The sequence below is a fragment of the Callionymus lyra genome, chromosome 12, assembly GCF_982586985.1.
Source record: "Callionymus lyra chromosome 12, fCalLyr1.hap1.1, whole genome shotgun sequence".
Lineage (NCBI taxonomy): Eukaryota > Metazoa > Chordata > Actinopteri > Syngnathiformes > Callionymidae > Callionymus > Callionymus lyra.
Genome location: NC_141829.1, coordinates 18,243,266 through 18,270,190, shown reverse-complemented (window position 1 = coordinate 18,270,190; position 26,925 = coordinate 18,243,266). Strand labels below are relative to the sequence as shown.

At 35.7% G+C, this 26,925-nt stretch overlaps 1 protein-coding gene across 1 annotated transcript in view; it reads left to right on the top strand.

Annotated features, from left to right (window-relative positions):
• The first annotated feature begins 23,283 nt into the window (after nucleotides 1-23,283).
• Nucleotides 23,284-26,925, top strand: part of lrp1bb (low density lipoprotein receptor-related protein 1Bb) — a 348,034-nt gene continuing 344,392 nt past the window's right edge. Inside the window, exon 1 of the mRNA XM_087804844.1 lies at nucleotides 23,284-23,653. Coding sequence (XP_087660970.1) covers nucleotides 23,575-23,653 — 79 coding nt within the window. The 5' untranslated portion in view covers nucleotides 23,284-23,574. The remainder of the gene's footprint in view (nucleotides 23,654-26,925) is intronic.

The following is a 26,925-nucleotide window of genomic DNA, read 5'->3' as shown; positions in this document are numbered from 1 at the left end:
CTGTATCATGATACAGCTTTGTAGTAAAGACACTGTATTATGATACAACTGTGTAGTGAAGGCACTGTATCATGATTCCGTCTTGTAGTGAAGAGTGTATCATACAGTGGTGTATTGAATACTGTATCATGATATAGCTGTGTAGTAAAGACTGTATCATGATACAGCTGTGTAGTGAAGACACTGTTTCATGACACAGCAGTGTGATGGTACCAATGGATAGAGTGAATGTCTAGAAATTTGAATGCCACGTTATTTCAAATGTTTCATATCTCTAGATTTAGTCTAAGTTTTCAATGTACCTCTGTGGTCTGAAGCTCTTCCTCCGTCTATAGAGCAGTATAATGGTATAGAAATGGGAATTTTGAACACATGATTAAAAGGTTGATAAACCGTAAAACGTTCTCAAGGCATCTCCTACACAATTCCTGTAAAAAGGCCTCCTTGTGTGAAAAATGTTCTGGAAGACTTGTCGTCTTGGAGCGACGATAAAAAAAACAGGACAATTGGTTGCAAAGTCAATATCAGGCTCCACTAGCGACTTCATACTGTATTCAAGGCTCATGCTTTCAGACGCAGCTGTCGCCAGCAGAGAGAGAAAGTAGCTGTGTGTCTTTCTTTGTCACCTGTCACCGAGCCGGAGCTGAGGCGAGAGACTATCACAGCAACGATGATGTGTCTCTGGAGACAAAGACGCCCCTGGAGAGATGCATCGGACCCACTTTAGTGGCAATTCGCTCATTGTGGCTCCCCTCATGCTGAAGGAACATACAGGGGTCATCTGCCTTTCACACACCACCGAGTTACAGACACTTCAAGCTAATTCAAGTGACAGCGTGGTGCTCTGATGGTTTTTGTGTCGGTGTTTGTGCCGGAAGTGAAACATTTTTTGTGCAGTGATTTTTCAAATCAGTCAGATTACATTTTTGTTGCTATAACATATTATTTAATAATTAAAGCCATCATCCAAACAGAAAAAGATACTAGTAATACTTCAATTACTACCACTACTTCTTCTTATATACTTATTCTAATACTACAACTACTTTTACTACTAGTACTTCTACTTCTTCTACTACTAATAATTCTAATACTAAAACTACTTCTACTTCTACTACTACTTCTATATTATTATTCACTAGTGATGGCTTAACACGGCCTCATTATACAACTGCGTAGTGAAGACACTGTAGGACACTGAATCATGGTACAGCTGTGTAGTGAGGACAATGTTTCACGATACAGCTGTGTAGTGAGGAGGCTGTATCATGATACAACTGCATAGTGAAGTTACTGTGTCATGGTACAGCTGAGTAGTGAAGACACTGTATCATTATACAACTGAGTAATGAACTTACTGTATTATGATACAGCTGTATAGTGAGGACACTGTATCATGAAACAACTAAGTAGTGAAGTTACTTTATCATGATACAACTGTATAGTGAGGATGCTGTACCATGAAACAACTAAGTAGTGAATTTACTGTATCATAATGCAGCTGTGTAGTGAGGACAATGTTCCATGATACAGCTGTATAGTGAGGACACTGTATCATGATACAGTAACTTCACTACGCAGTTGTATCAGGATACAGCTGTATAGTGAGGACACTGTATCATGATACAGTAACTATACTACGCAGTTGTATCAGGATACAGCTGTGTAGTGAGGACACTGTATCATGATACAGCTGTGAAGTGAAGACACTGTATCATGATACAGCTGTGTAGTGAGGACAATGTTTCATGATACAGCTGTGTAGTGAGATCACTGTATCATGATATAACTGCATAGTGAAGTTACTGTATCATGGTACAGCTGAGTAGTGAATACACTTTATCATGGTACAGCTGTTTAGTGAGGACAATGTTCCATGATACAGCTGTATAGCGAGGACACTGTATCATGATACAGTAACTTCACTACGCAGTTGTATCAGGATACAGCTGTATAGTGATGACACTGTATCATGATACAGCTGTCATTCTTTTAACCATGCTGAAAAACCATGCTTGTTTTGACTGGGTATTGAAGTGACTTCGGTCAGCCTCAAGTGGACACTCTATGAAATGCACGTTTTTTAAACTTCTATATTTGACCCCTTGTTTGGGACACACTTTTATCCAAGTCCACTTACACTGTGTCTTCATGTAGCGCCAAGGACTGGATACGTTACTAGGATGTTAAACAGCAAATTTTCTACTTATAATATTTTGTGTGAAGCGATTTTTGTGGTAGGAACTGATAAAATGGATAGTTGGGGAGAATCGATGGAGGATGCAAAAAGCAACATTTCGAGAGAAATATGAAGTCAACTTTTTATTTCCCTCATTGATGCTAAAAAATGTTGTTTCCTTCTGCTTAAGGAATGTGTTCAAAACACTCATTCATAAAAACAAGAACCCGTTTGTTGTGGATAAAGATATATGGGCCGCAGAGAGAAGCCCGGAGTGTGCATGAAGGAAAAAAAAAAGAAATGTGAGAGGAAAACGTGGTGAATACTAAGAGGAGCTGCTGGTGATTACTCCACCTTGAATGCTGTCATGCTAGCTCTTGTTTTATTGTAGCATTTTTCACACTGATTGAACCATGTGTTTGTTTGTGTCGTTTTTTTTAATAGCAAGACTTGGGAATTCAATGTGAAAAATGCGGTTTTAATACTTGAAGTAAATGCTTTATACCATATATATTCATACATATACGGATAGAAGGTCCGTGGGTACGTTTACTCCTCCCACTTTTACAGGTTGATTGTGTGCTATTGTTTGACCTTTGGTGACCTGGCGACCTGTTCAGGGTCTTTCCTGTCTCTTGCCCTCAGTAGCTGGGATAGGAATGGGCTGTAGTCCATTTGACAATAAATGAAAGAATGAGGTTTTTTTTTAAGAGATACATACATTAGGGAAGAAATGACCAAATCCAATTTAATGGCTTATTTTATTTAAGGAAAACCAAAATTTAGTATTTTAGTAATAGTTTATGAACAATATTTAAAAATTCAATAATGCGGTATACTGGTTCAAGTTGTGGAAGAAGGCTGATCATTTTCACTTTTCTTTGAATGTTCTGAAACTTTTTTTAAATATCTGTTCCATTTCTACTGGCTAGTTGTAAATAACACAAGGTCAACAAAGTTGGTTTAATCCATTAAAAGTGTAACTTACCTTATGTTTTCAATAATTGAATGGGTTAATATTAGGCGTTGAAATACTGAATATATCATATCATCAATATATATTAGTAGACGATAAATTAGCCTTATTATTTTTCTTTATTTTTTTATATGTAATCTTAATGTTTTAGCACTATTTCCAGTAAAAAAAAAGAATACAAAAATTATAATTATAGAAGGCAGGACTGAACCTAAAATGTTCTTAAGACTTTACAGTGTAATAAGTATTAAAGTATTCATTATCTTTTCAATTGTTTCATATAAAAGAATAAAAAAGTCAATCTTTTTAAAGATAAAATGATTGTTTTGTTTTTTTAATTTAAAGTTTGATATAAAATGTGTCAACCAGCTTAGGGCCAAGTCTTTAGAGTCACTTATTTTAAATAATGTTTGGTTGTTGTTGTTGTTGTTGTTTAGTCTGTGTCTTTGACTCAGTTAAACATTTTGGGAACTTCATGTTTGAGTCTGAAAAATCATTCTAACAATTGATAAAAAACATTCCCACAAGTGCTTTGATAAATCTGTCTCTGTTGTCTTTTCTACTCCTGGTCCACTTCAGAAACTGTTTTCAGGGTGGAACATTCATTTGGGCGTTCGACAGCATCCCTATCTGAGCCATTTGCTGCACATCAAAGTCTGGTTCAATCCGAGGCTGTTAATCACAGGGAAAAAAAACAAAAAAAAACAAAAAAAAGACCGAAAACAAATGTAATCGTTTTTCTATTGACCAACCCAGCAGCACCAGATTGGAAACTGTTGAGTAAATTCAACCGCGGTTCCAACGATTGACTCTCCAGCCAGCGGCTCCAGCCGTGGACGTGGAATTTGGATGAATCACTTAGTTTGTTTTGAGTAAATTAAATAAAATATGAACTTATTTTAGTGTTGTTTCGACCATCAGGAAATCATGAGTCACGTCTTTGCCTAGACGACAACTTCACTTGCTTTTTCACGAATTCTACCGAAAATCTCGACTTTTATATCAAGATAAAGAGTAAAAAGTTTGGGGGTTTTTTTCAGGGTCAGGTTGTCATTATGGAACACAGGTTTCTAAAAGTCTATTTTCATACTATTTTAATGATCCAAAGATTAGTAAATAACTTTATTGACACATAGAACTGGAACAATCTGTGTCCCATCTCTGAAATTAAATACAATTAGATTATTTTTTAAACCCCTTAGAAACATCTTTTCTACTTTAATGGAGGTTTAATTTAAAAAAAAAAAGGCGTATTTGAGTAGAAAGAAAACACAAAAAAAACATTAATTTTTATCAAAGCTTGAGGCAACACATTCAATCTAAACTTTAACAACCGTTTGAACATTCAATATTTTAATTTAACACCACTCTTTGTTCTGCTTTGTCTGAAGATCTCAATTACCGGACCAATTAACGAACAACTAACGTCTAAAAAAAAATGAAAGTCCATCTGAAAAAAAAAAGGGTAATGTGGTTTTATTTTAGAGAGAGGAATGTCATTAGATCATTATCACGGAACCAACAAAGTCAATTATAACACATAGCCAGTGGCGTTATACGTAAGAAAAGAGCCGAACAATCAATCAGCAATTCAATTAAATAAGATTGATGTGAGTTAAACACTGATTTCAATGGTGTGAAAAATAACAAGCCGTTTAAGCAATGAAATGATTTTGGAAGCTGAAATGAGCGGAGAACATTTCAGTTTGGACGTCAGTTTTAAACAACTACTAATTAAGTAACTGCAAATCAATTTGAACAGTCACAATGTTTTTTTTTACCCCCCCCGCACACAGTCGTTCTGCCTGCTGGAATTGTTTGCCCAACTAAATCTACAATCGGCGGTTGGAATTCTCTGAAGCCATCGGTGCAGAGTCGCCATCTGTTTTCAGGAAGAAAAAAAATGCACGCTGAGCTTGAAAGACGTCAAGAAAAAACTTGAGAGATAAACAAAAAAGATTTCAATGTTGCTTGGAAAAAAAAACTTGTTCATGAATCTTTTTCGGGAGTCGCCACATCCCGGATTCGGGCGTCTGGACTCTTTCCTGCCTTTTGTCTCGCCCGCTTTTCTCTCTGTTTATCCCGTATGAGTTGTGTACAGCATTCAGAGGTGTTGGCAGTTTGTGGCTTACCGCCTCGCCTAATGGTCTCCTATGATTGATGGATCGCAGCAGACTGTTGACAGTGCTCTGCCTCTCACCATTTCATCATTCAGAGCCTTTTACGGAACATAAACACACATCCAAACAAAGACTCTGATAGGTGGTGCCTTTGCTTCTTTATTTTTCAGGGGCGGCACGAAGACCTCTGCCAAGCAGCTCATTGAAAATCAAAAACATGATTATTTATAATTAATGAAAATGTTCATTTGTTTATTATTGACGAAAAGTTGTTTAGAGTATCTTACACAAACTTTAGCTGAAGGTTGACTTGTATTTTAGTTAAATGATTTAAAAAAATGAATAAATAAACCAAAAGGGATTTAAATCAATGTTTTCTACAGATAGCAGAACAATATTTTACTTTATTTTGTTTAATTCATTACTAACTCGCTGCTAAATTACTTTTTTTAAGCTGGTTGCTTCACGATTTTAGTTTAAATTATGATACAGCTGTGTAGGGAAGGCACTGTATCATGATACAGCTGTGTAGTGAATTTTAGTTTAAATAAATACATTGTAATGGAATTGGAATTTCCCCCCAAAATATACCCTTCCTTTCTGATTGGTTGAGATAAGATATATTTTATTATTCTTAAAGGAATAACAACAGAAACACAATGAATTTAAAAGTATTGTAGTCACTTTTGTATACAAAACATATGGAATATAAACCCAACACTAAATTGTAGTGATGGGTTAGTGATGCCTCATGAAGCAGCTGATGCTGTATCATGATACAGTTGAAAAGACCACTAGATGGTACTCTCAGTGAAAATGATCCCAGGTTTTATTAAATCAGAAGATCAGAGCCAAATATTATAAAGCAGAGAGTGACATCTAGTGGCCTTTCAAAATGAACACACTTTATCATGATACAGTCTCATCAATCCATTGTTAGTAACAGGTATCTTGAATGTATTTATATTATCTCGTAAATGGGAATTATAATGTAGCATTACTTATAAAATATATATTTTTAAAGCTTATTGTTTTAGGATTTAATTTCAATGAATTAATTGAAAACTTAATAGAATAATTGATCATTAAATTTGTGTCTATTTTCCATATATCTGGTGAAATTGTGTTAATTTTCAAGATAAGGTATTACTTAAATACTCTCATGAGGACAGAAAAATTAACTTAAAGCAGCAAAATCTGAAACACAATAGAAATAATAATTCAAAAAAAAAAAAGTGTTGTAGATATTAAGGAATATAACACTATGTAAGAGGAACACTATACTAAGTGGCAGTTTATAAAAAAAAGTTTGTTGCTAGTAGTGATGTTTCGATGAAGCTTCATGAAGCAGTCATGTTGTTTAGAGGTCAGTAGGTGGCGCCATCAGTTTAAAAATTATGTTTTAATTAGAACTGTTGTTCAAAAGAAAGGAAAATAGAGCAAAGACTGCTATCTATTGGGCTCTCAAAATAATGACACCGCTTCATGAAGCTTCATCAGACTATTACTAACGATGAGGGCGTATCATGATACAGTGACTTTTGAAAATGCTACTACATTTCACTCTTCTTGGCTCTGATCTACTAATTCAATGAAAAGTGGCATCATGTTTACTAAGAGTGCCATCTATTGGTATTTCAAACTGTATCATGATACAGCATCAGCTGCTTCATGAATCCTCATCAACACATCACTAGTTATGACTAGTGATGGGCAGTTGAAGCTTCATGAAAAAGTGTCATGATGTTTAGAGGTCAGTAGGTGTCGCCATCAGTTTAAAAAATGTTGTAATGTTTCATTAGTACAGTTGTTCAAAACAAAGGAAACTAGTTCAGAGACCGCCATCTAGTGGACTCTGAACATAATGACACTGCTTCATGAAGCTTCATCAGAACATCACTAGTTATGAGCACCCGCAACATTTACATTTGAGTGACTTTTTTTGTAAAAAATACTAGTCTAAAGTGAGTTTATAAAACTTAAGAAGGAGCAGAAACTCAATATCCGACCAGGTCGTGTGAGGTCTGCAGCCTCTTGACTGAATGCTAACAAACGATCATCCTCCCGGCTGCTTTTCCGCCCAGCTGGGTCCGTCCAAAGCGCATGGCCGGAGCTCCCGCACAGCCCCTAATGGTGGGTGGGAGACATCTGGAGATGGTCTGCACCATTATCCCCTTCTTCAGTAAGCAAAAGATATAAAACCGACATCTAACCATCACATCTGGGTCCACTCTCGGTTTTTATTTCTTTAACATTTCAACAGAAGTCTTTGAAAACAGGCACAGTTTGAAGCCGCCACAAATGTTTGTGTCCTTCCAGCCAATAACAACAGGAGAGACGACAAATGTTGAGGGAAGCCCATCCATCGAGATGCCGGTCAGTGGTCAGCGAGATCAGAGGAACTAATGAGGCGAGGAAAACAAACTCCACACGAGGGCACAACACGACGCATGAATGTTTAACACAAGACTAAGAGAGGGAAGACAACGACTCGTGTCCTGGGTGTCGGGTGTTAAAAATAATCGTGTTAATAATAGCAAGTCTCTTTAGGGAACAATCCATACTGACATCAACGTGTGTTTGTTTTGCAGCCAAATATGTCTATTGATGATAAAGAAAACACTTTCTTTAGAGGTCTATTTTAAAGAATCATCCATTCATTCATTCATGGAAGGCAAAAAGGAAAGTAGGAGGAGCAGGATTTTAGCCCTTTTGGTAATATGGATAGATAGATAGATAGATAGATAGATAGATAGATAGATAGATAGATAGATAGATAGATAGATAGATAGATAGATAGATAGATAGATAGATAGATAGATAGATAGATAGATAGATAGATAGATAGATAGATAGTATTTTCCTACGTCATTAACCTTGTAATAAAATAAACAAATATTTTTGAGTCGCCTTTAATTTCATATTTTATATGAATATTCATGACAAATAGTAATACATATTTATTTATTAAATTAATTAATATTATTTAAATGGAATTTTATTGTAATGTCTCTTATTTTATTCACATTTTTAGTTTTTAATTAATTGATATTATTAAGGGTCCTGTTTTGTTTTTTCAATAAACTGGCTGAAATTAGGGTTTTTCTTTGTCATTTGATATACTTATACAACAATGTCATTTTGTTCATTATGGAATAAAGAAAAGCCTTTCATACCTGCTCATTTTTATTCCTAAATTCGTGTGAAATAGCAGATAAAAACTGTGGTGTAAAATCATCATCTGGTCATAATCGACAATAACAAATATTTAAACTTAAATACTTTCATATTTACTCATTTAACTGCTAACACTTGCTAGACATCTCGAACGCTGGAAGGTAGTCGCTCATTTTAACGACAAGTACGAGCCTCTGATTCAAAAAATCTCATTCAAACTCCACATATTTGTGACTTATTTAACCAAAAGTACATTTAGAGATGAAAAGCATCGCCACGACAGATATTAAGTACTTTCCTTCAAGAGCTTCTACGAAAATGTCGTATTCAGCTCGGATCGTGTTCGATGCCGACGTGCAGATGGAGAGTAAGTTTCGGAGTTGTATTAATTATAACCCGTTGGAGCAGGATGACCTACATCTTTGAAATCATGCTGATAAAATTCAGGTCAGCTGTGTTTTTTAGTTAAAAAAAAAAACTCCATGTGGTTAATTTGTCTCTCCTGGGACGTCAAATTCCAGCTGTAGAGATTTTCCAGTGCCTTTTTTATGACCAAATTGGATTTTTTAATATATCCATTTTATGCCTTTTCTACTTATATTTTATTTTGCTTTTAATTGATGAGTGATTCACGTCACAATCTTGAGTCTTTGTCAAATTATTGAAGTGATCAGAAAGTCATTAGAAGAGTAAATGCATAAAAATGATTCAAAATGGAGTTTAAAAAAAAAACAGTTCTTGTGACACATTCCTAATATTCAGTTTTATTTTGGGAGTCAGCACCTGGGAGCTGGACGACTGCTGAATTAGATTTTTTTTTTTCTTTTTTGGATGAGAGAAAAGCAATTTCTGACCCTTCATATGGGCATAATAAAAACTTGAAATATAATGGATTACTTCCTCTTATCAGTCCCGCCGCGCTTCCTCCCTTCCTTTCTCTCCCGCTGGCTTTCACTTTCTCCCCGGGAAGGTGTGGAACGAACGTCAGCGGCTATTAGAGGCTCTGCCGACCAGAGTCCACGTACCACAGAAATGTTTTTTCAATGGAAGTGGGGGACGCAGGTAGATGCTGGCTGAAAAGCTTCTCTGGAAATTGAATTGGACGGAGATGATAATGCTCGGGTGAATACGTGTGAGGAGCTAAACAGCCTCGGCGTCGCCTGTTCGTCGGCTATAAGAGGGATTTGTTGACGCTCGCTGTACTATTGGAGTGTTCTACCTCTGTTTACTAGGTATGCTGCTGGAGTGGCATCAGTGCTGACGTAAAGGTGGGAACAAGACCAACAATCCACCTGTTTGTTTTTGTTTTAAATGTTAAAAAGTGAACAAATAATTCAATGGTTTCAACAAAAATATATTGAAATACATTCCTGCTCACATTTGAACTCGCCTTTGGAAAGCCAGCTGACAATTTATTCCATATTGTTGATATAATATGTGAAAAACAGACATGAGTTAACAAGTGATTTTTCCAAAAATCTTGCAACTGGTCAAACCTGAATTGAGCTCACTACCCAGATAGCAAAGTACATCGATTAAATGTTGATTCTGCGTGGGATTGGTTAGTTTTGGTTGACTAGGTTATGCCATTAGAACATGAATGGTTGAATTTAATATTTTAATTCAAAATTATTCAAATTGTTTTATATAAAAACGTTGCTATAATAGTTTCTACTAGACAATACTAAAAGATTACCGATCTACTTGATGAAACTTTCAATGGTGGCACTTTAAACCAAGATTTCTAAATTGGATTTAAAAGGCTACAAATAAAAAAAATGTAGATTGTTTTTACTAGTGAATGAATTTGATCCAATATGTTTATTAGTGAACTAGTTTGATCAAATATGTTTACTAGTGAACTAATCTGATTGAATATATTTACAGCAGAACTAGTTTGATCAAATATGTTTAAAAGTGAACTAGTTTGAATGAATATGTTTACTAGTGAACTAGATTGAATGAATATGTTTACTAGTGAACTATTTTGATCAAATATGTTTACTAGTGAATGAATTTGATCCAATATGTTTACTAGTGAACTAATCTGATTGAATATATATTTACTCCAGAACTAGTTTGATTGAATATGTTTACTAGTGAACTAATCTGATTGAATATATTTACAGCAGAACTAGTTTGATCAAATATGTTTAAAAGTGAACTAGTTTGAATGAATATGTTTACTAGTGAACTATTTTGATCAAATATGTTTACTAGTGAATGAATTTGATCCAATATGTTTACTAGTGAACTAATCTGATTGAATATATATTTACTCCAGAACTAGTTTGATTGAATATGTTAACTAATGAACTAGTTTGATCTAATAAGTTTACTAGTGAACTAGTATGATCTAATATTTTCACTAGTGAACTAGTTTGATCCAATATGTTTACTAGTGAACTAGTGACAGTAAAGCAGTTTAAAGTTACTTGTTAAACCGTAACCCTTTCTGCAGAAGTACTAGTAAAGGCCCTTAAAGTGTTAACTACATAAAGGCATGATGGCCAGTAGAAAACTAGATATGTTTAGTAAACAGGAACATGTTAACCAGCAGCTCGCCTGACAAAGCCCCTCATGCACAGACAGAATTTATTCCCAAAATTATTCTGACAGAATTCTTATTTCTTAGCTACTTGATCTGTGATTGATTGGTTGCACCATAATAGCAACTTTATTTTGAATTAAGAATTAAGAATAGTAGAATATCAAACTCTACATGTTAATAAGTCAAAAACATTTTTTAAATATTTAATTTCTTAAATCTTTAAATATACAACTTATTAAATTGAGTTAATTAATAAAAACTAAGTAAATCCATCAACATGTTGAAATAAATAAATAATTAAAACATATTCAACCTTTAACCGTAGAAACGGTTGATTTCACTTGCTTAATGAAATAAATAAGTTCTTACAAAAAATAAATTACATTTCAATTCAAAGCTTAATTTTAAAGGTTTAATTCACCCATTCGACGTGAAGGACAAACACTTCATCGGTCGTCCATGATGACGATTTCTCTCGTCTCTCCATCATCATTGTCCAGCGAGCCGGCCTCAAATTTCATCCACATCTCCGCTAATCAGGGCCGATCAAATCAAAAGCGCTCGTACATCTCCGGCTAATACGCTCCGCGTGGAATCCATGGAGGTGAAAATCTTTCTCAAAGGTCAGATGACTCACTTCCTGAAACTCCCCCACCTTCAGCCCCACCTGCCCGAACCTCTTAAATCTCAATCAGGAGCTCGGAGAGAACGGCCTCATTAGGTTCCGATACCCGGCAGCCGACTCTCCCCGACATCACACAACAGCTACTTCTTGCTTTTCGATTGTTCCCACACTTCCCTGGAGGGCCTCTCCACGTGACCCCCTGCTGGGCTCTCATCCTAGAACCTGCTATTATGACCCTCTTTAGAACACATGGCTCTCCAACCTTTTATTAGCAGCGCGAACCAGATAAAATGTTGATATTATTTCCACGGACCGACCTTCAAGGTTCTGCCGATAAACACAGCAAAAAAAAAATAGCATCATCTGCAAAAAAAAAACCCCGACATTACGTGAATAATAATATCATTATAACGCTGACTCAGCAGGAGCTCTTCGTTGGCTTCTTACAACACATATGGTTTTTGTTATAACATATATATATATATATACATATATATGTTTTTGAATGATCTTTTGAAAATGTAGACCATATTTCAGGTATTTTTAATCAATGATTCACTCGTTTATTTTCTGCTGCTTCTTCGGGCGAGAGGCGGGGGACACCCTGGACAGGACCTATGGAGAATTTTCCCAAGTTCCCAATCAAACTCTACTCTATATGTATATTTTCGGGATACAAACTCCTGTGCGCCCCTCGTTATTAATCAATACATGAGAAATGATATAAACACCTGTCGTTATTGTCACTGGGAGCGCCATCTAGTGGCCTGTTTCATGATACAGTTTCTTAACTTAGAAATGAAGAATTTGTTTCTAAAAGCTACCAAATAATTTTTCAACTTTTTGTTGTAGCGTAACTAACGCTGAAGTTATTTTTAAAGCTTGTTGTTTTTAGATTTTAATTCAATAAGTAAATTGAAACTTAATTTAATGATAAATAATTAGTACATTTGTGTTTATTTTCCATAATAATACGGCAAAATTCTTCAGGCCTGTTTAAGATAAGAAATACTTGAGAGAAAATTGTGTTTTGTCAATAAAGAAAATCTTTCATACATTATTAATAAATACAAAATAAATTATTTAAAAGCTTTTTTTTTTTACCAGTAACATAAAGCTTCATGAAGCACTTGTTTTCAGAGCCCACTAGATGGCACTCTATTATATGTTGCTTCAAACAGTTATTTTTATTGTGTGTCACTGACTTAGTAATGATGGTATGACAAAGCTTCATGAAAAAGTGTCATGTTGTTTAGAGGTCAGTAGGTGGCGCCATCAGTTTAAGAATGATGTGACGTAACAATTGTTCAAAACAAAGGAAAACAGTGCAGAGACCGCCATCTAGTGGACTCTGAAAAAAATAACACTGCTTCATGAAGCTTCACCAGACCAACAATAGTACAATATTATGATGCTTCATGAAGCTTCACTAGACAAACACTACTATAATATTACGATGCTTCATGAAGCTTCACCAGAACAACACTACTACAATATTATGATGCTTCATGAAGCTTCACCAGAACAACACTACTACAATATTATGATGCTTCACCAGACCAGCATTACTTCAATATTACAATGTTTTATGAAGCTTCACCAGACCAACAATAGTACAATATTATGATGCTTCGTGAAGCTTCACTAGACAAACACTACTACAATATTACGATGCTTCATGAAGCTTCACCAGAACAACACTACTACAATATTATGATGCTTCATGAAGCTTCACCAGAACAACACTACTACAATATTATGATGCTTCACCAGACCAGCATTACTTCAATGTTACAATGCTTTATGAAGCTTCACCAGACCAACAATAGTACAATATTATGATGCTTCATGAAGCTTCACTAGACAAACACTACTACAATATTACAATGCTTCATGAAGCTTCACCAGAACAACACTACTACAATATTATGATGCTTCATGAAGCTTCACCAGAACAACACTACTACAATATTATGATGCTTCACCAGACCAGCATTACTTCAATATTACAATGCTTTATGAAGCTTCACCAAACCAACACTAGAACAATATTATGATTCTTCATGAAGCTTCACCAGACCAAAGCTCTGGTAAATTATTAAAGGAGCCCTGTAACTTCGTAAGGTAAAAATGGAACCTCAAAAACGTGTTTCCATTGCTTTCGTTTTTAAATTTTCTTTTAAGTAAAAACAAAATCTATTTGAGAAATAGTATATTATTTAGTCAAATATTTTGTTTTATTGACTTTTTTAATGTCGTACCCATTTCCAAGTAGATACAGAAACACAGCTTGTATTTGATTTTACAAATATCTAGCAACAAAAGAATTATTTTCATATTAGCTGCACTTTTTTTATTATCTTCCAGCTTCCAAGGTGACTCAGTAAACACAGCTCGTATCTGATTTCCCTCTCACTCAAGGGCACATAAGATAAGGTGACATGACATTTGGGTAGCCGTGCATGGCACTAAGCTGAGGGCAGCATCAAGGTGTCCCCGCGACGTCGGGCATCGGATTCAGTTCATTATTTAGTGGCGCTGAAGCCGTAAGAGCTTCATGGACACGGAGAGAAAGTTCCATCCGTGCGACGACTCCTCTCAACCCCGTCGTCCACTGGGAGACCGGAACAAAATGAATCTGACCGAGCAGTCAGTCACACATGGAAAAGCAGTGGTGTGTGTTTTTTTTTGTTGTTTTTTTTAAAGAGAAAACTGCCATCTTTATGCATTGGAAAATGTTTTGTCCTGCCTTGAATGTGATGCTTTTTAATTGTGCTTCAATGGAAATAATTCATGTCCCTAGATGGCAGTAGTAAGTCAGACATCAGATCAGAGGAGTGTTCGGTTGGGAGAGAAATCTGTTGGCTTAGTTTGAAGGAAAGAAAAATAGTAGAATGAAAAATATTTTCAATCCAGTGGATTTTGCTGTAAAATATAATGGTTTTGAGTTTCTAAAATATAGCAAAATAGGCAAAAATGTGCTTTTCTTTACAAGAGTCACTCGACCTGATGGAAAAAAAAAGAGAGAAAAACATGTTTCCATGAAAAGAAGGAAGGAAATATCAAGTGTTATAACTACAGTATGTTGAAGAGGCTTCTGTTGTGGATTGATTTCTCTGGAAGAAAAACACACTTGAAATAATCAATATTTGTTGAGCGAGTATAGAAATAAAAAAGGGACATTTTTTTTCACCCACATTGATGTTTAATTTGCTGTGTCATTGGAGAAAATCGATTCGAAGTAATATTATGAATATGTGGATTTTTGTTTAAAGAAAGCTGGGAAAAGCAATTTTTATTAAGACAAATATTGACACAATTTTATGATTCTAATCGTAAAAAAAAAAGGGAACACTGAAGGCTTTAGATTCAATGATTGCAGGTTACATCTGTACATTTAAACATTTCTTAATGAAGAAGAGTTTGAGGTTTTTTTGTTTCCACGTTGTGACTCGTCAGCCGACAACGGTGATAATCGCCCCCTTTGGACTCGCTCCAAACAGCCAAAGAGGTCTGTTTGAATGTGTCTAGTGTTTCAGACGAGTGTGTGTGTGTGTGTCTGTGTGTGTGAGATTAATCACATTTGTGTACTTGTCTACAAAGATAAATCATGTGATCAGACCTTAGGTGTGTGTGCCTGGAGGGGTGGGGAGGTGACAAACCATATGGAATACAAACTATATCAAGGTCTCTGAAGATATATTTGAACGTTCCTGGAACTTTCTAGTTTAGAAACAATATAATTCAAGTTGCATACAATTTGTTTTTTCTCAACCTTCAGACTTCAGTTTTAACATTTATTTTCTACTCAATAATGTCATGAAAAACAAATCTGAAAATGAAATTGGAATAGCTAACACCTCATGACACAATGTCGTTATATTTAGTGCCCACTAGAGGGCGCACTCTGTTATATTTGGAATTTTAAAAGAAAGTCGTTTATTTACAATTGTATGACAGATTTTAAAATGCTTTTACAATAGAAATGTTCCATTTTGCTTCACCAGTACAAAACTAATACATTTTTAATTGATAGCTGTACATTTAACTGATAAAAAAAAGCGCTGTATCCAAGAAAATTTAAATTTAAATAAAATTAAAAAACATTGATTACATTTAAAGGACAATAAAGTATTCAGAGTTTTCTTGTAACAATTCTTTATTCTATTGTTATTCTATTATGTAACTTTGTAGCATTACCTAAATTTCTACTCAATTTATAGTTTATATATTTTTTTTTTTTCCTCCAAACTATCTGTTAAACAATGTCTGTAAAAATATATATAATAATATATGAATTTGATTATTTCCGAGAAAGCAAAAGAAAAGATTCCAAATATAAAAATGTACAATCAATATTTAACTTTTAACAAGATTTATTCAAAAGAAATTGTAATTAATATTTTAAAAAGTAAAAATATATTTGCTTCACCTTAAGTCAACATGAACATAAATTAAATAAAAATAAGCATTAAAATACTTAATTAAAACATAAATAACATAATTCAATAATTCATCTTCTTTCTATGAGCAGGTGTGTGTGCATTTATGAGTGAGTGTGTGTTTGAATTCTAGTGCATTTTGAGATGTATTGTGAGTTGATGGATATTCAACCAGGACTGACCATTGTGAGGCAACATGACGCTTGTTGAGAAAACAAGGTCAACTTCACTCTTCAATCATCCGGTCAAAAATAAATAAATAAATAAACAACTAAAGATGGACAGAATTAACCGACACTGACGCCGTGTGTTTTTGTCCAACCTCTCACCACGTATTGACTGATGCGACACCGAGAGGCTGCTTCCACCGAGTGACACGGGAAACATGAATGCCTTATTAGGCGTCGCTGGCCTTTGCCTTGTACTGCCGCGCCTGCCACTCGCTCTTCTGACACGAGCTCGAGTCCGACCTGCACGACCGCACTCGTCTGCTCGTGACATGAGCTCGCAGGACACATTGTGTTTCACTACCAAGGTGGTAAATTCAGAGCGACTCGATTCCTATCGAACATTTGGACGGGCTAATTACGGGTAGATATTGGAGTCAAGACACAAACAAAACACTGAATTGTTCAGTCACATTCAACTGTAACACAAAAGGACGTTATTCCTAAACACAATGAGAATATAGACGCACAGTGATGGTTAGTGTTTGGTTCTCCTTTACGATTCCCTCCGGTTTCCTCCCACAAAAAACATGAGGTTTATTTAGTAAATGAAATAACGGAAATATAAGTGTTTCCATGATCGTTTCAAATTATAAATACAAAATAACAAGTCATTTTTATTTGGAAAAATTCAATTTGTCATCTCAGAATGTGGAAAAAAAAAATAAACCTGCTTGGAAACATAAGCATTAACAAATAAAAAAAGGTCTTATTCATTTGAAATCATTCAGTTTAGAAATATTTTTTTTAATTGACATTAATATAGAAGTCATAGAAGGTTTAAAAAAAACTACAATATTGAGTCAAATTGTATTTAACAGAAGCTTTTCTCGAGCGGACCATTACAGACAGGTGGGAGTAGGCCGCGATGCAGCGTGCAACTAGGTTGCTCATCACAATCTTATCCAGGGGCTTGGATTGAACTCACGACTTCTTAGACGACAACCCAAATGCATTAATGTGCCTTAAATGCTGCTTTTGTTAACTAAAAAAGTTGTTTATATCTTGTCTTAGGATTCTTTTGGTACAGAATTGCCTTTGAATTAAAAATAAAGTAACAGAAATTCAAAATATACGATGCATCCTCTGAGACAATGTCCATTTTTCGTTGGAGTAAATATAAGGAAAACATTCCAACGAAACTTTTATGTAGTTATTAGCATAAAACATTTTTGTTATTTCCTAAAAAATTGGGGGAAAATGCAAGATTAATTTTTCAACGCTTTCTAGAAAATAGCTTTTTTGAATAGGACGGCTATTTGGGTTTAATCTGACGCTTTCGCCGAACCTATACTTTTGAAACTGAATCAGATTTTATTTTGCCAAAATTTTGGAAAATCTATTACATCGTTATAAACGTTGTCCTCTTCCAACACAAACATAAACCCTAAGAAAAAAAATAGAAAACAAAATGTGTTTAAGGGATGCTAAGCTAAGGTACAGGAATGAGTGGAAAACTAAAGTGGTAATAAGTACTAGTACCAAACTGACCGGCCATGGTTTGTCCTGTAGTTTTTTTTTCATTAAATAAGAATTATGTTATTTTCTCTAATACTTGTGCAGCTGTTGATCTAGAATCACAGCTAAACTAGTTAGTTTGACGTCAATGTAACATTTCCCTGCTAAATCGCAAACCTTTCCCTTTTCTCTTGGCCGTCTTTAGACATTAGTTTAAAGCCCTCTGTCTACAGTCAAAGATGCATGTAGTACATCAAACCCAGCAAAGTATCTTAAGGTTTCAGCATAATGAGATCAGGGCTTTTTTTTCCAGTTCTGGAGACTCTCAAGGAGTCTTGGAAGCTGCTGCCATGCTCCACCTGTTCTGCCGGAGGAACAAGGAGGTCATGTATTTCAATTGCTGCACTGTCTGTCTTTAGGATTATACTTGGGGGGGAAAAAAAACCTCAGCAGTTCTCAAGGTTGGAGCTAAAGCGAAGCCCCGAGATTACGTGGCAAATTTTGGAGAATCTTTTAAGGTTGATTGACAGGTACGCTATGCAACATTGATGTTTTCAGCAAAGTGTGGACATCTAGCCCGGGTAGAATGATCGCAGCTGCAGAATACTTTTCATTTTAGTTTCAACACTTTATTTTTCCTTATAGACGAGAGCTGTGTCTCGAATCGCATACTTGCGTACTTAAATGTAGTATTTTTTATTTCATAACTCAATTCTTAGTATGCGAAATGTAGTGTGCGCCATGCACACTAAATTGTCGTACTAAAACTCCTACAAAACTGAGTATGGATCGATGGACACTTTCTACCCTAAACGGCTGCCATCTTAGTGACGTTGACGTTGTAAACAAAAGTTACTTGACTACCACTCAAATGGAGGCGGCAAGAGAAAACGTTTCGAGCGAAACCCCCTCGGTTAATATATTTTATCTTTATACCGATGTACTGTAAGTTTTTCATGTAATATTTTTCGTTTCTCATATTTCTTGATCCAAACAAAACGTGCTGCCAGCAGGTGTCGGTGATAGTGTTCCTACAGCTGGTTGCAATCATCGTTAAATAGTAGTAGAAGAAGAAGCTGTCGCGTCATTTCCCGTCAGTGCGTACAACAGTGTTTGATTTGAGACGTACTATCTGTCGAGAGTTTGCGTACTAGCTAGTACGTACACTATCCTGATGCATGCTGAGACACAGCATATGATTCATATGAATTTGACTGACGTTGTGTCCCAAATCGCATACTTATCCGAGTGCACAAGTACACATTAAGATAGTGCACGTACTTGGCGCAAATTTGGACAGGGTAGTACTGTCTCAAATCCAACGCTGATGCTACACACTTACCGGAAATGACTTGAGAGCTACTTTTTAACACTGATTGCAACGAGAAATTTGAACCCTATCGCACACACTTTACAGCACCTTTCTCCAATTAAAACAAGTTACTAAGTTATGTTTCATTGTGTTATTATTGTTGTTTCGTGGAAGAATTTGTGTTTTTTTGAGATTTGCGCCGGGATCTGCTCCGAAAACGCATCGTCAGTTTACGTAGCTAGCGTGTAGCGTCATCTACGTCAATAAGATGGCTGTCGTTGAGGGTGGGAAGTCTCCATCGATCCACTCTCAATTTTCCGGCCATTTGAGTGCTCATCGCGCACTACATTTTCGCACACTGCTCATTGGGATGCGCTTGTGCACTCAAAATATTAAGTGTAAGTGCAGAAGTGCGTGATTTGGGACACAGCATTAGGCTCACGTCAACAAGCTAACAAGCTATTCATTTATTACTTCTTAAGAATTAAACTTAAAAGATCTTTCAAGTTAACGTGACAGTTTGATTCTAGTCTCTAGAATCATGTTGTCTCTAAATTAGGGTCTCAAGCCGGTGCTTGAAAGTGGTCATAATTGGGGGGCGATGCAGAACTGTGCCACAGGGCTCAAAAACGTGTGGAGAAAGCGAAAGTAAGTCGGCTCTCTGCACTGTAACCGTTAAACCAACGGACCCATTTGTGGCTCTTTTCTCCACTGTTGCTATTCGCGAGGATCTCCGAGGCAGAACCGTACTTGCTTCTGCTTTTCTGTAACTGCTGCCCAGTTTTGTGTGTGCGTCCAGTGTGCAGCTTTTACAATTTCTGACAACACTCAGCTCCAAAAATAAAGCATTGTTCAGCGGTCGGACTCTTCTGAGGGTCATCCATCAAGAGTTGGACCACAAAGAACTAAATAACTCATCAAAAACACCCACAAAAACATTTATACGGCTACCTTATCATGGCAAAGTGTTCTCTATGGCAACCTGCTAAGAGTTTCCCCCGCGTCTTGCCCTGATCTGCTGGGATAAACCCCAGTCTCCCATGACCCTTATAAGGTACTATACAGTGTGAATAATGGGATTTAACTGATGATTTCCAAGAGTTGATATGTACCTGGTTAGCTGTTGCTAGGGCGTGTTAGCTTTTGGCTTATCATGGTTTTATCTTTTTTTTTTAATTCTGGGTTCTTAGTATTTAGATGCTTAGCTCTGGGAGTTTCTACTCGTGGTTTTAAAACCAAAAATTGATTATGTCAATTAAGTAAAGCGCCAAGAGGGTTTTGTTTTTACTTCTTTTTATTAGTCTTACTGGAAGATTAAAATGAAAAATGATACATTTTTTATTGGAAAGTTTTTGCCCATTTTGCACCAATAATTGAAATCATTTTGAGTTTATTTGTGTGATTCATTAAAAATCTATCAATTTAAATCAACATTCAAATTCAGTAAGATTTTAACAAGTTGCAATTTTCAATGGTAAATGTATGGCATTAAATGATTTATGTCTAATAGTCATTCTTGTCACTATGTTGCTAGTCCGATATGGAAGTCTGGAAGGGTTTAAATATTTTGTGGTTTTTGTGTAGTGTGTTGTATGGGATAGGCTAGCGATGGTTTGATGAGGTATCATGATACAGCCTCTAACTGTCGCCATTTTAAAAAGGTCACTCTGCTTTTCTTCTACTATCAAACCTGGCATCATTTTCTCTGAGAGTGCCATCTAGTGGTCTTTCAAACAACTGTATCATGATACACCATCAGCTGCATCTCAAGTTAAAACTAGTGATGGTCTAATGAAGCTTCATGAAGCAGTGTCATGTTGTTTAGAAGTCATTAGGAGGCGCCAAAATGATGTGGTGATTAATTTAAACAGTTGTTCAAAACAAATTAAAATAGATCACAGACCGCCATCTAGTGGACTCTGAAAATAATGACACTGCTTCACGAAGCTTCATCAGATCATCACTAATTAAAACCAAATTATGTATATTTACTAGAGCTCCAAGAAGGTTTTATTTTTGTTGCTGTCTATCAGTCCCTCTGAAAATTTAAAATACACAAAAATAGAATCCATTATCTGAAAATTGTTTGCCGAATTTGACTCAACAGGTATAATCATGAAGTTTGTCCATCTATCATTTTTTTTAAAAAAAGAACAAGAACTCATAAATGATTAGAATCAGAAAAACATAAATACTTGCTTTGGTTCAATTTACTACAATTTTCTACAGCTGGTAAAGCAACATTCTAAAATGTCCAAGACATAAAATAAATCTATAAACATGTAAAAATACTTTTTTAATCCTGAAATATACAAAATATTAAGATGTATAAATAGATATGAGTACAGGTATGTTCAGTCCAGTGTAAATGAATGCATGTTAAGTTATTATCTTACCAGGGGGAACTCTCCGAGAACTGAAAGAGACTTGAAAATGCCTCAGACTAGTCTATGTTCGAATTTCCCGAAACTCGACTCGACCTGTGTCGCGAAGATGTCATCACCAGGTCGCGAAATTACACATCAAAATCGTAGTTAAAGGTTTGGTTTTAACATCCGAAAATCCTACTTCATTTGACTATGTTGCCTACATTTTTATGGGGACACACATTATAATTCAGTATTTTTCATGGTATAACGGAGTCCCACAATACTTCTGCCACCTGTTGTCCTATTGAATGTCACCAATTCTATTTCAAATGCTCGAAAAAGCATTTCCGTCTTGACTTTTTGCTCTGGAGCTCCATTTCATTTCCAATTACGTCTCCTAATCAAAGCGCATACATCAGCTTGTTTGGAGGTTGAATGGCTGAGATATGACTTCAGTAACTCCTTTGGCTAAAAACCAAGGGTGGGCAATTACAATTCCTCAAGGGTCACATTAAATTCTGTGAATGTTGTTAGGGGCCGTCAAGCAAAAAGAAAGACGAAAAAAAATCCCTAAAAAAAAAGGACATGCGTCATTAGGCCGTGACATTTATTAAGCTAAATAAGCTGCAATTTTATTCTTGTATATACAAGTTTTTTTCCAAACATTTCTTCAACTAACTAAAAAAAAAAAACAGGAAGGATTAATATATACTCGAAAAATTATACTCAAAAGGAAATAAGTGTAAGTAAGTAAGTAAGTAAGCAATTTTTATTTGTATAGCGCTTTTCCAGACCAGGGTCACAAAGCGCTTAAACAATCAAAACAATACTCAACAAAATATATATTTTAAAGGTCAAGATAAAACTGATAACACAACAGGAGTTCCAGAAAATCAAGGAAAAGCCTGAACAAATAAAAACGTCTTAAGATGTTTCTTAAAGGAGTCAGTAGACTCCGCTTCAATTTTATTCTTGTATAGATGAGTTTTTTTTCAAACATTTATTTAACTAACTTAAAAAAAAATACTTTGAGGCATTATTATATACTTGAAAAATTATACTCAAAAGGAAATAAGTGTAAGTAAGTAAGTAAGTAAGTCATTTTTATTTGTATAGCACTTTTCCAGACCAGGGTCACAAAGCGCTTAAATAATCAAAACAATACTCAATAAAATATATACTTTAAAGATCAAGATAATACTGAGAACAACACAGGAGTTCCAGAAAATCAAGGAAAAGCCTTAACAAATAGAAACGTCTTAAGATGTTTCTTAAAGGAGTCAGTAGACTCCGCTTCAATTTTATTCTTGTATAGATGAGTTTTTTTCCAAACATTTCTTCAACTAACTTGAAAAAAACCCAAGAAGGATTAATATATACTCGAAAAATTATACTCAAAAGGAAATAAGTGTGAAAATGTAAATGAATAATAAATACAAAATACATTCGTTAATGCATTAGAACCATTTATACATGATTACACTTTGACATCACGAGGGCCCTAAAGTCAAAGGGGCCAAAAATGTTGGTCCAGGTCTAAAGAGCAGACGATGGAATGAATAAAGCATCCAGTCGCCACTCTCAATATCTGGAAGGGAAAAATAAACTTGAAGTCAGTGCTGAGTAGAATATTTTCTCCTCCTCCTTGACTCTTCATCTTTTTTCTTTTTTTTAATTCTTTTTTTTGTCAGTACCCGGCGCGTCACCCTGACACCCAGAAAAAAAACAACCATCTGATGAATTCCCACCTTTCCGACGTTAAATCATTGAGAAAAGACAGGAAACACACTCATTCTTCATCCTCCTACAATCGCATCACGCCTCCCCTTCTCCCTCTCTCTCTCTCTCTCTCTCTCTCCCTTTTCTTTTTTGCCTCCCCTCATCCTTCCCTGTCTCATTCCTGCGTGTGTTCGCGGCGGCGTGCATGAGTCGCGGGAGCTCTCCTCCGCACTGGACATCACCTCACACACCCGCGCTTTGACTAAGCGGGCGGCGGCGACGGTGGCGGCGGAAGAAGAGAGACCGCGGGGGAAAGACTGGACCCCGGACCAGGACCAGGAGAAGGACCGTGGCTCCCTCTCTCCTCCTCCTCCTCCTCCAAAAAAAAAAAAAAAAAATCCCCCGCTCCTCCGTGAAACATGTCCGAGTTTTTTCTACTCGTCTTTTTAGCCATTTTCTCGGGATTATTTCCAGCGGGTGACGCGGACCAGCAGGAAGGTAAGAGACCCAAGACCGGGGGTGCGCTCAGGTGGCGCAGTCAAGTCCCGGGTTGGTGGAAAATGGGAAAAAAAAAAAAAAAACTTGGCATTCCCGGAGCATATGTTTTTTGGTGGTGCGTTCAAGGAGCATTGGGTGATCATCGGTGTGTTGGATGGAACAAGTGCGAGTCCCTCTTTTTTTTCCCATACACAGAAAATTCATAAAGATCCTTTATTTTTTTTGTCTCCATCTGTCCTGAAACCAAGTGAGATCTTGGATTCCAAAAAGAAAAGATGCAAGAAAAATGTGGGCAACATTTCCATTATTTGATGTGCCAAAATATTGGACAGCAACTCCAGAAGCTGCTTCTTTTTTTTTTTCTAGAAGATGATTATTATTTAAAAAAACTTGTGTCAAGTTGATCATTTCCAGTGTCTTTGGAACAAATGAGGCTCTTGAAGCTTCTTTTTCAAGAGAGCCGAGAGAGTCTTAGTTGAGCTTAAATGGAACCTTAATGATAATTTCCTTATATCTTCCGACAACCAAAGCTGGTTGTTAGTCTAATCATTCTGTTATTAATTTGCTTTGTGTCGGCTGAATTGTTGAATGCCAAGCGGCATGTCTGTGTTTTTTTTTCTTCTTCTTCGCTGCATGAATCTGAAGCTTTTTTCTCTTTTTTTTTGTCCCAAAAGCTAATAGCAACGGTTGTGAGTTTTTTTTCCCTTCTGCTGTGACTCTCTTTATCTCTTGTGTCCATCTAACATTGAGCACGCCGACCCCCGGCAGGTCACTGTGAGCGTCAGTATTGCTGACTGGACGGAACCACAGATTAAAAAAGACACTTTTTTTTTTTCTCAGGCTTTTTTAGTATCATTTGAGAACGAGGAAAACCCCCCGAAAACGTCCTTGATCTTTCGGTGGGTGACTTCACCTTTCAAGATAGGGAAACTCAACCCAAGGTTGTTTTCGAGATGTAAAGCCTTTTCAGGGGGTTGATGATATACTGATGGGTCCTGGCAATAATTCCCCGGTTGAGGATCATTTCTGGAGCCGAGGTGTCACCGTGTGAGGGTACGACGGGTTCAATTAAAAAAAGTATTTTACTTATTCCTGTGTCTTCAACTTAAACTTCACTTTTGTCCTTTATTTATCGCTTTTCTGGTGATTTTATCTTCTGAAATGTGATGTTAGAGGATGTTGGAAACTCATGATACTTACGTCCTATTTTCACATTTAGTATTTTTTATGGATTCTTGGTCAATATCATCCTTTAAAGATTATCTTCAATATTGTTTTGACTTCTATATACATTTGCGAGTGTTGTCAGTCCTTCAAATATTCTTGTTTCACACTAAAAAAGGACTCAAAGGAAGCACTTGTACGACAAGTATCCACATGGGCTACAGTAATAGTATTTCCTCATGGTGGTACTATTCCCTGGAAAGTCTCCCTTGACGTATTAAAGGAGGGTTGCAGGTTTGATTCTATCTCGAGGCTGGTTCGAAGCAAACTCTCGGCTCTCTGTGTTCTTAGGCACTCCTTGAGCATACAGAGGATTTTTCAACTCTTAATTGCCCGTCGGTTTTTAGTGAGTGTGTGAGTGGTTCATGGGTTGATATGTCCAGTGTGTACGTGCCTCTACCCCCTGGTAGCTGGGATTAATATAAGTGGGGGAAAATGAATGAATAATGCTTTTTATAAAAATCATAGAATCACAAAACCCTATATCATGATTTGTATTGCTCAGATTTGATCCGATACTGGTTGCTTTTCGGGCAGTACAATTTATCGGATCGCCAGTTTAAGTCAAAAATGCATTGCGTTGAAAAAAAGGCGTTGGGTTGTCAAAACTAATCGCATGGTACTCAATGAAGAGCGGTGACTATACGGCGTAATAGGCACCGTCCTCCAATTAATGAAGCGTAAAAAAGGGACCATAAATCTTTCTTTTTTTTTTAAATCTTATTCAAAAACTACCAAACTAATGGTTGCAAATCCATGTCAAGTAAAAAAACATTCCCTCTATCAAAATACTTTATCATTAATATTTTAAGTCAATATAGTTATAATGCTTTTAACCACCTTAACAATGTGCTTATTGTCTATTATTTAAGGTAAGGTAAGGTAAGGTAAAACTTTATTGATCCCTGTTTTACTACTGTTAAGAGTTCTTGTATATTCTGGTCTATCTTTCATTAATATGTTTTGTGTAATATATATATATAATTTGTACTTAAATCACCCCAAAGCACTGGTGGGCACCAATTCCCAGTAACCTGTAGATCTTTTATATTGCTATACTTTTTTACCCTTACACATTTTTCGGAATGATTTATATGCAGTATTTTATAAAAATTCAGAACAATCATGGGCAATACATTTATGCTATAAATAACATGTTCTTTGTCTTACTGTAATATAGAGTTTTTGTAAAATTCAATTTGTTACATTTTTCAGGAATAATCTTATGTAATATATCAAGATATACCACACAGATGGAAACACAATTCTGGTTAAGGAATGTCTTTGCTCTTACTACACTAATATGTAAGGTTTTTCTTTCATTTACTTATTTTAAGAAATATTTTCATTATATATTTTGTTGATACTTTTGAATCCCTTTATATCTACACTGTTTGACCCTAAATTGATGGAACTTATGGAAGAATTTTAACCTTTTTTAAATTAATTTGAAGTTATTTTATAATAAATTGTATCGTGGACTTCTGGTTTGTATATGTATTTATAATTTTCTTGTATGTTTTGATATTCATATAAAAGGTTAAACTCACAAAAGCAAATTTTAATATTGTCCACACAAATCCTGCAGTCCTACACGGTGCAAAAATAAACATTGTATAATATAACAACTTAGAATGTAAGTGTTCTTTTTTTATGAGAAAATGTCTGCTGTGTAAGTAATATTCTGTCAGTATAAGGGGATACATTGTGTGTGTGAGCAGGTGTGCATGAGGGGCTTTGCTAGGTGAGTCACACAGCAATGATTTCGGTGTCATTTTGTCAAAAAACTATCTTGACAGGAAAAAGAAAAAGCTGCATCAGCTTCCAGTTTGTCATTCAACGGAGCAATTAAAAGGGGACAAGAGATACAAAAGACATAATAACATTAACACATGAATACTACACAACACAAACGCAATATGGACACGTGTCCTTTATATTGGAAAAATGAGAAAAACAATTAATTTGACAACAATTTCATCAACAATGTCATTGTCACATGGATTAAGCCCAAATGGATAACATGGTAAAGAGACAATATGCTTATT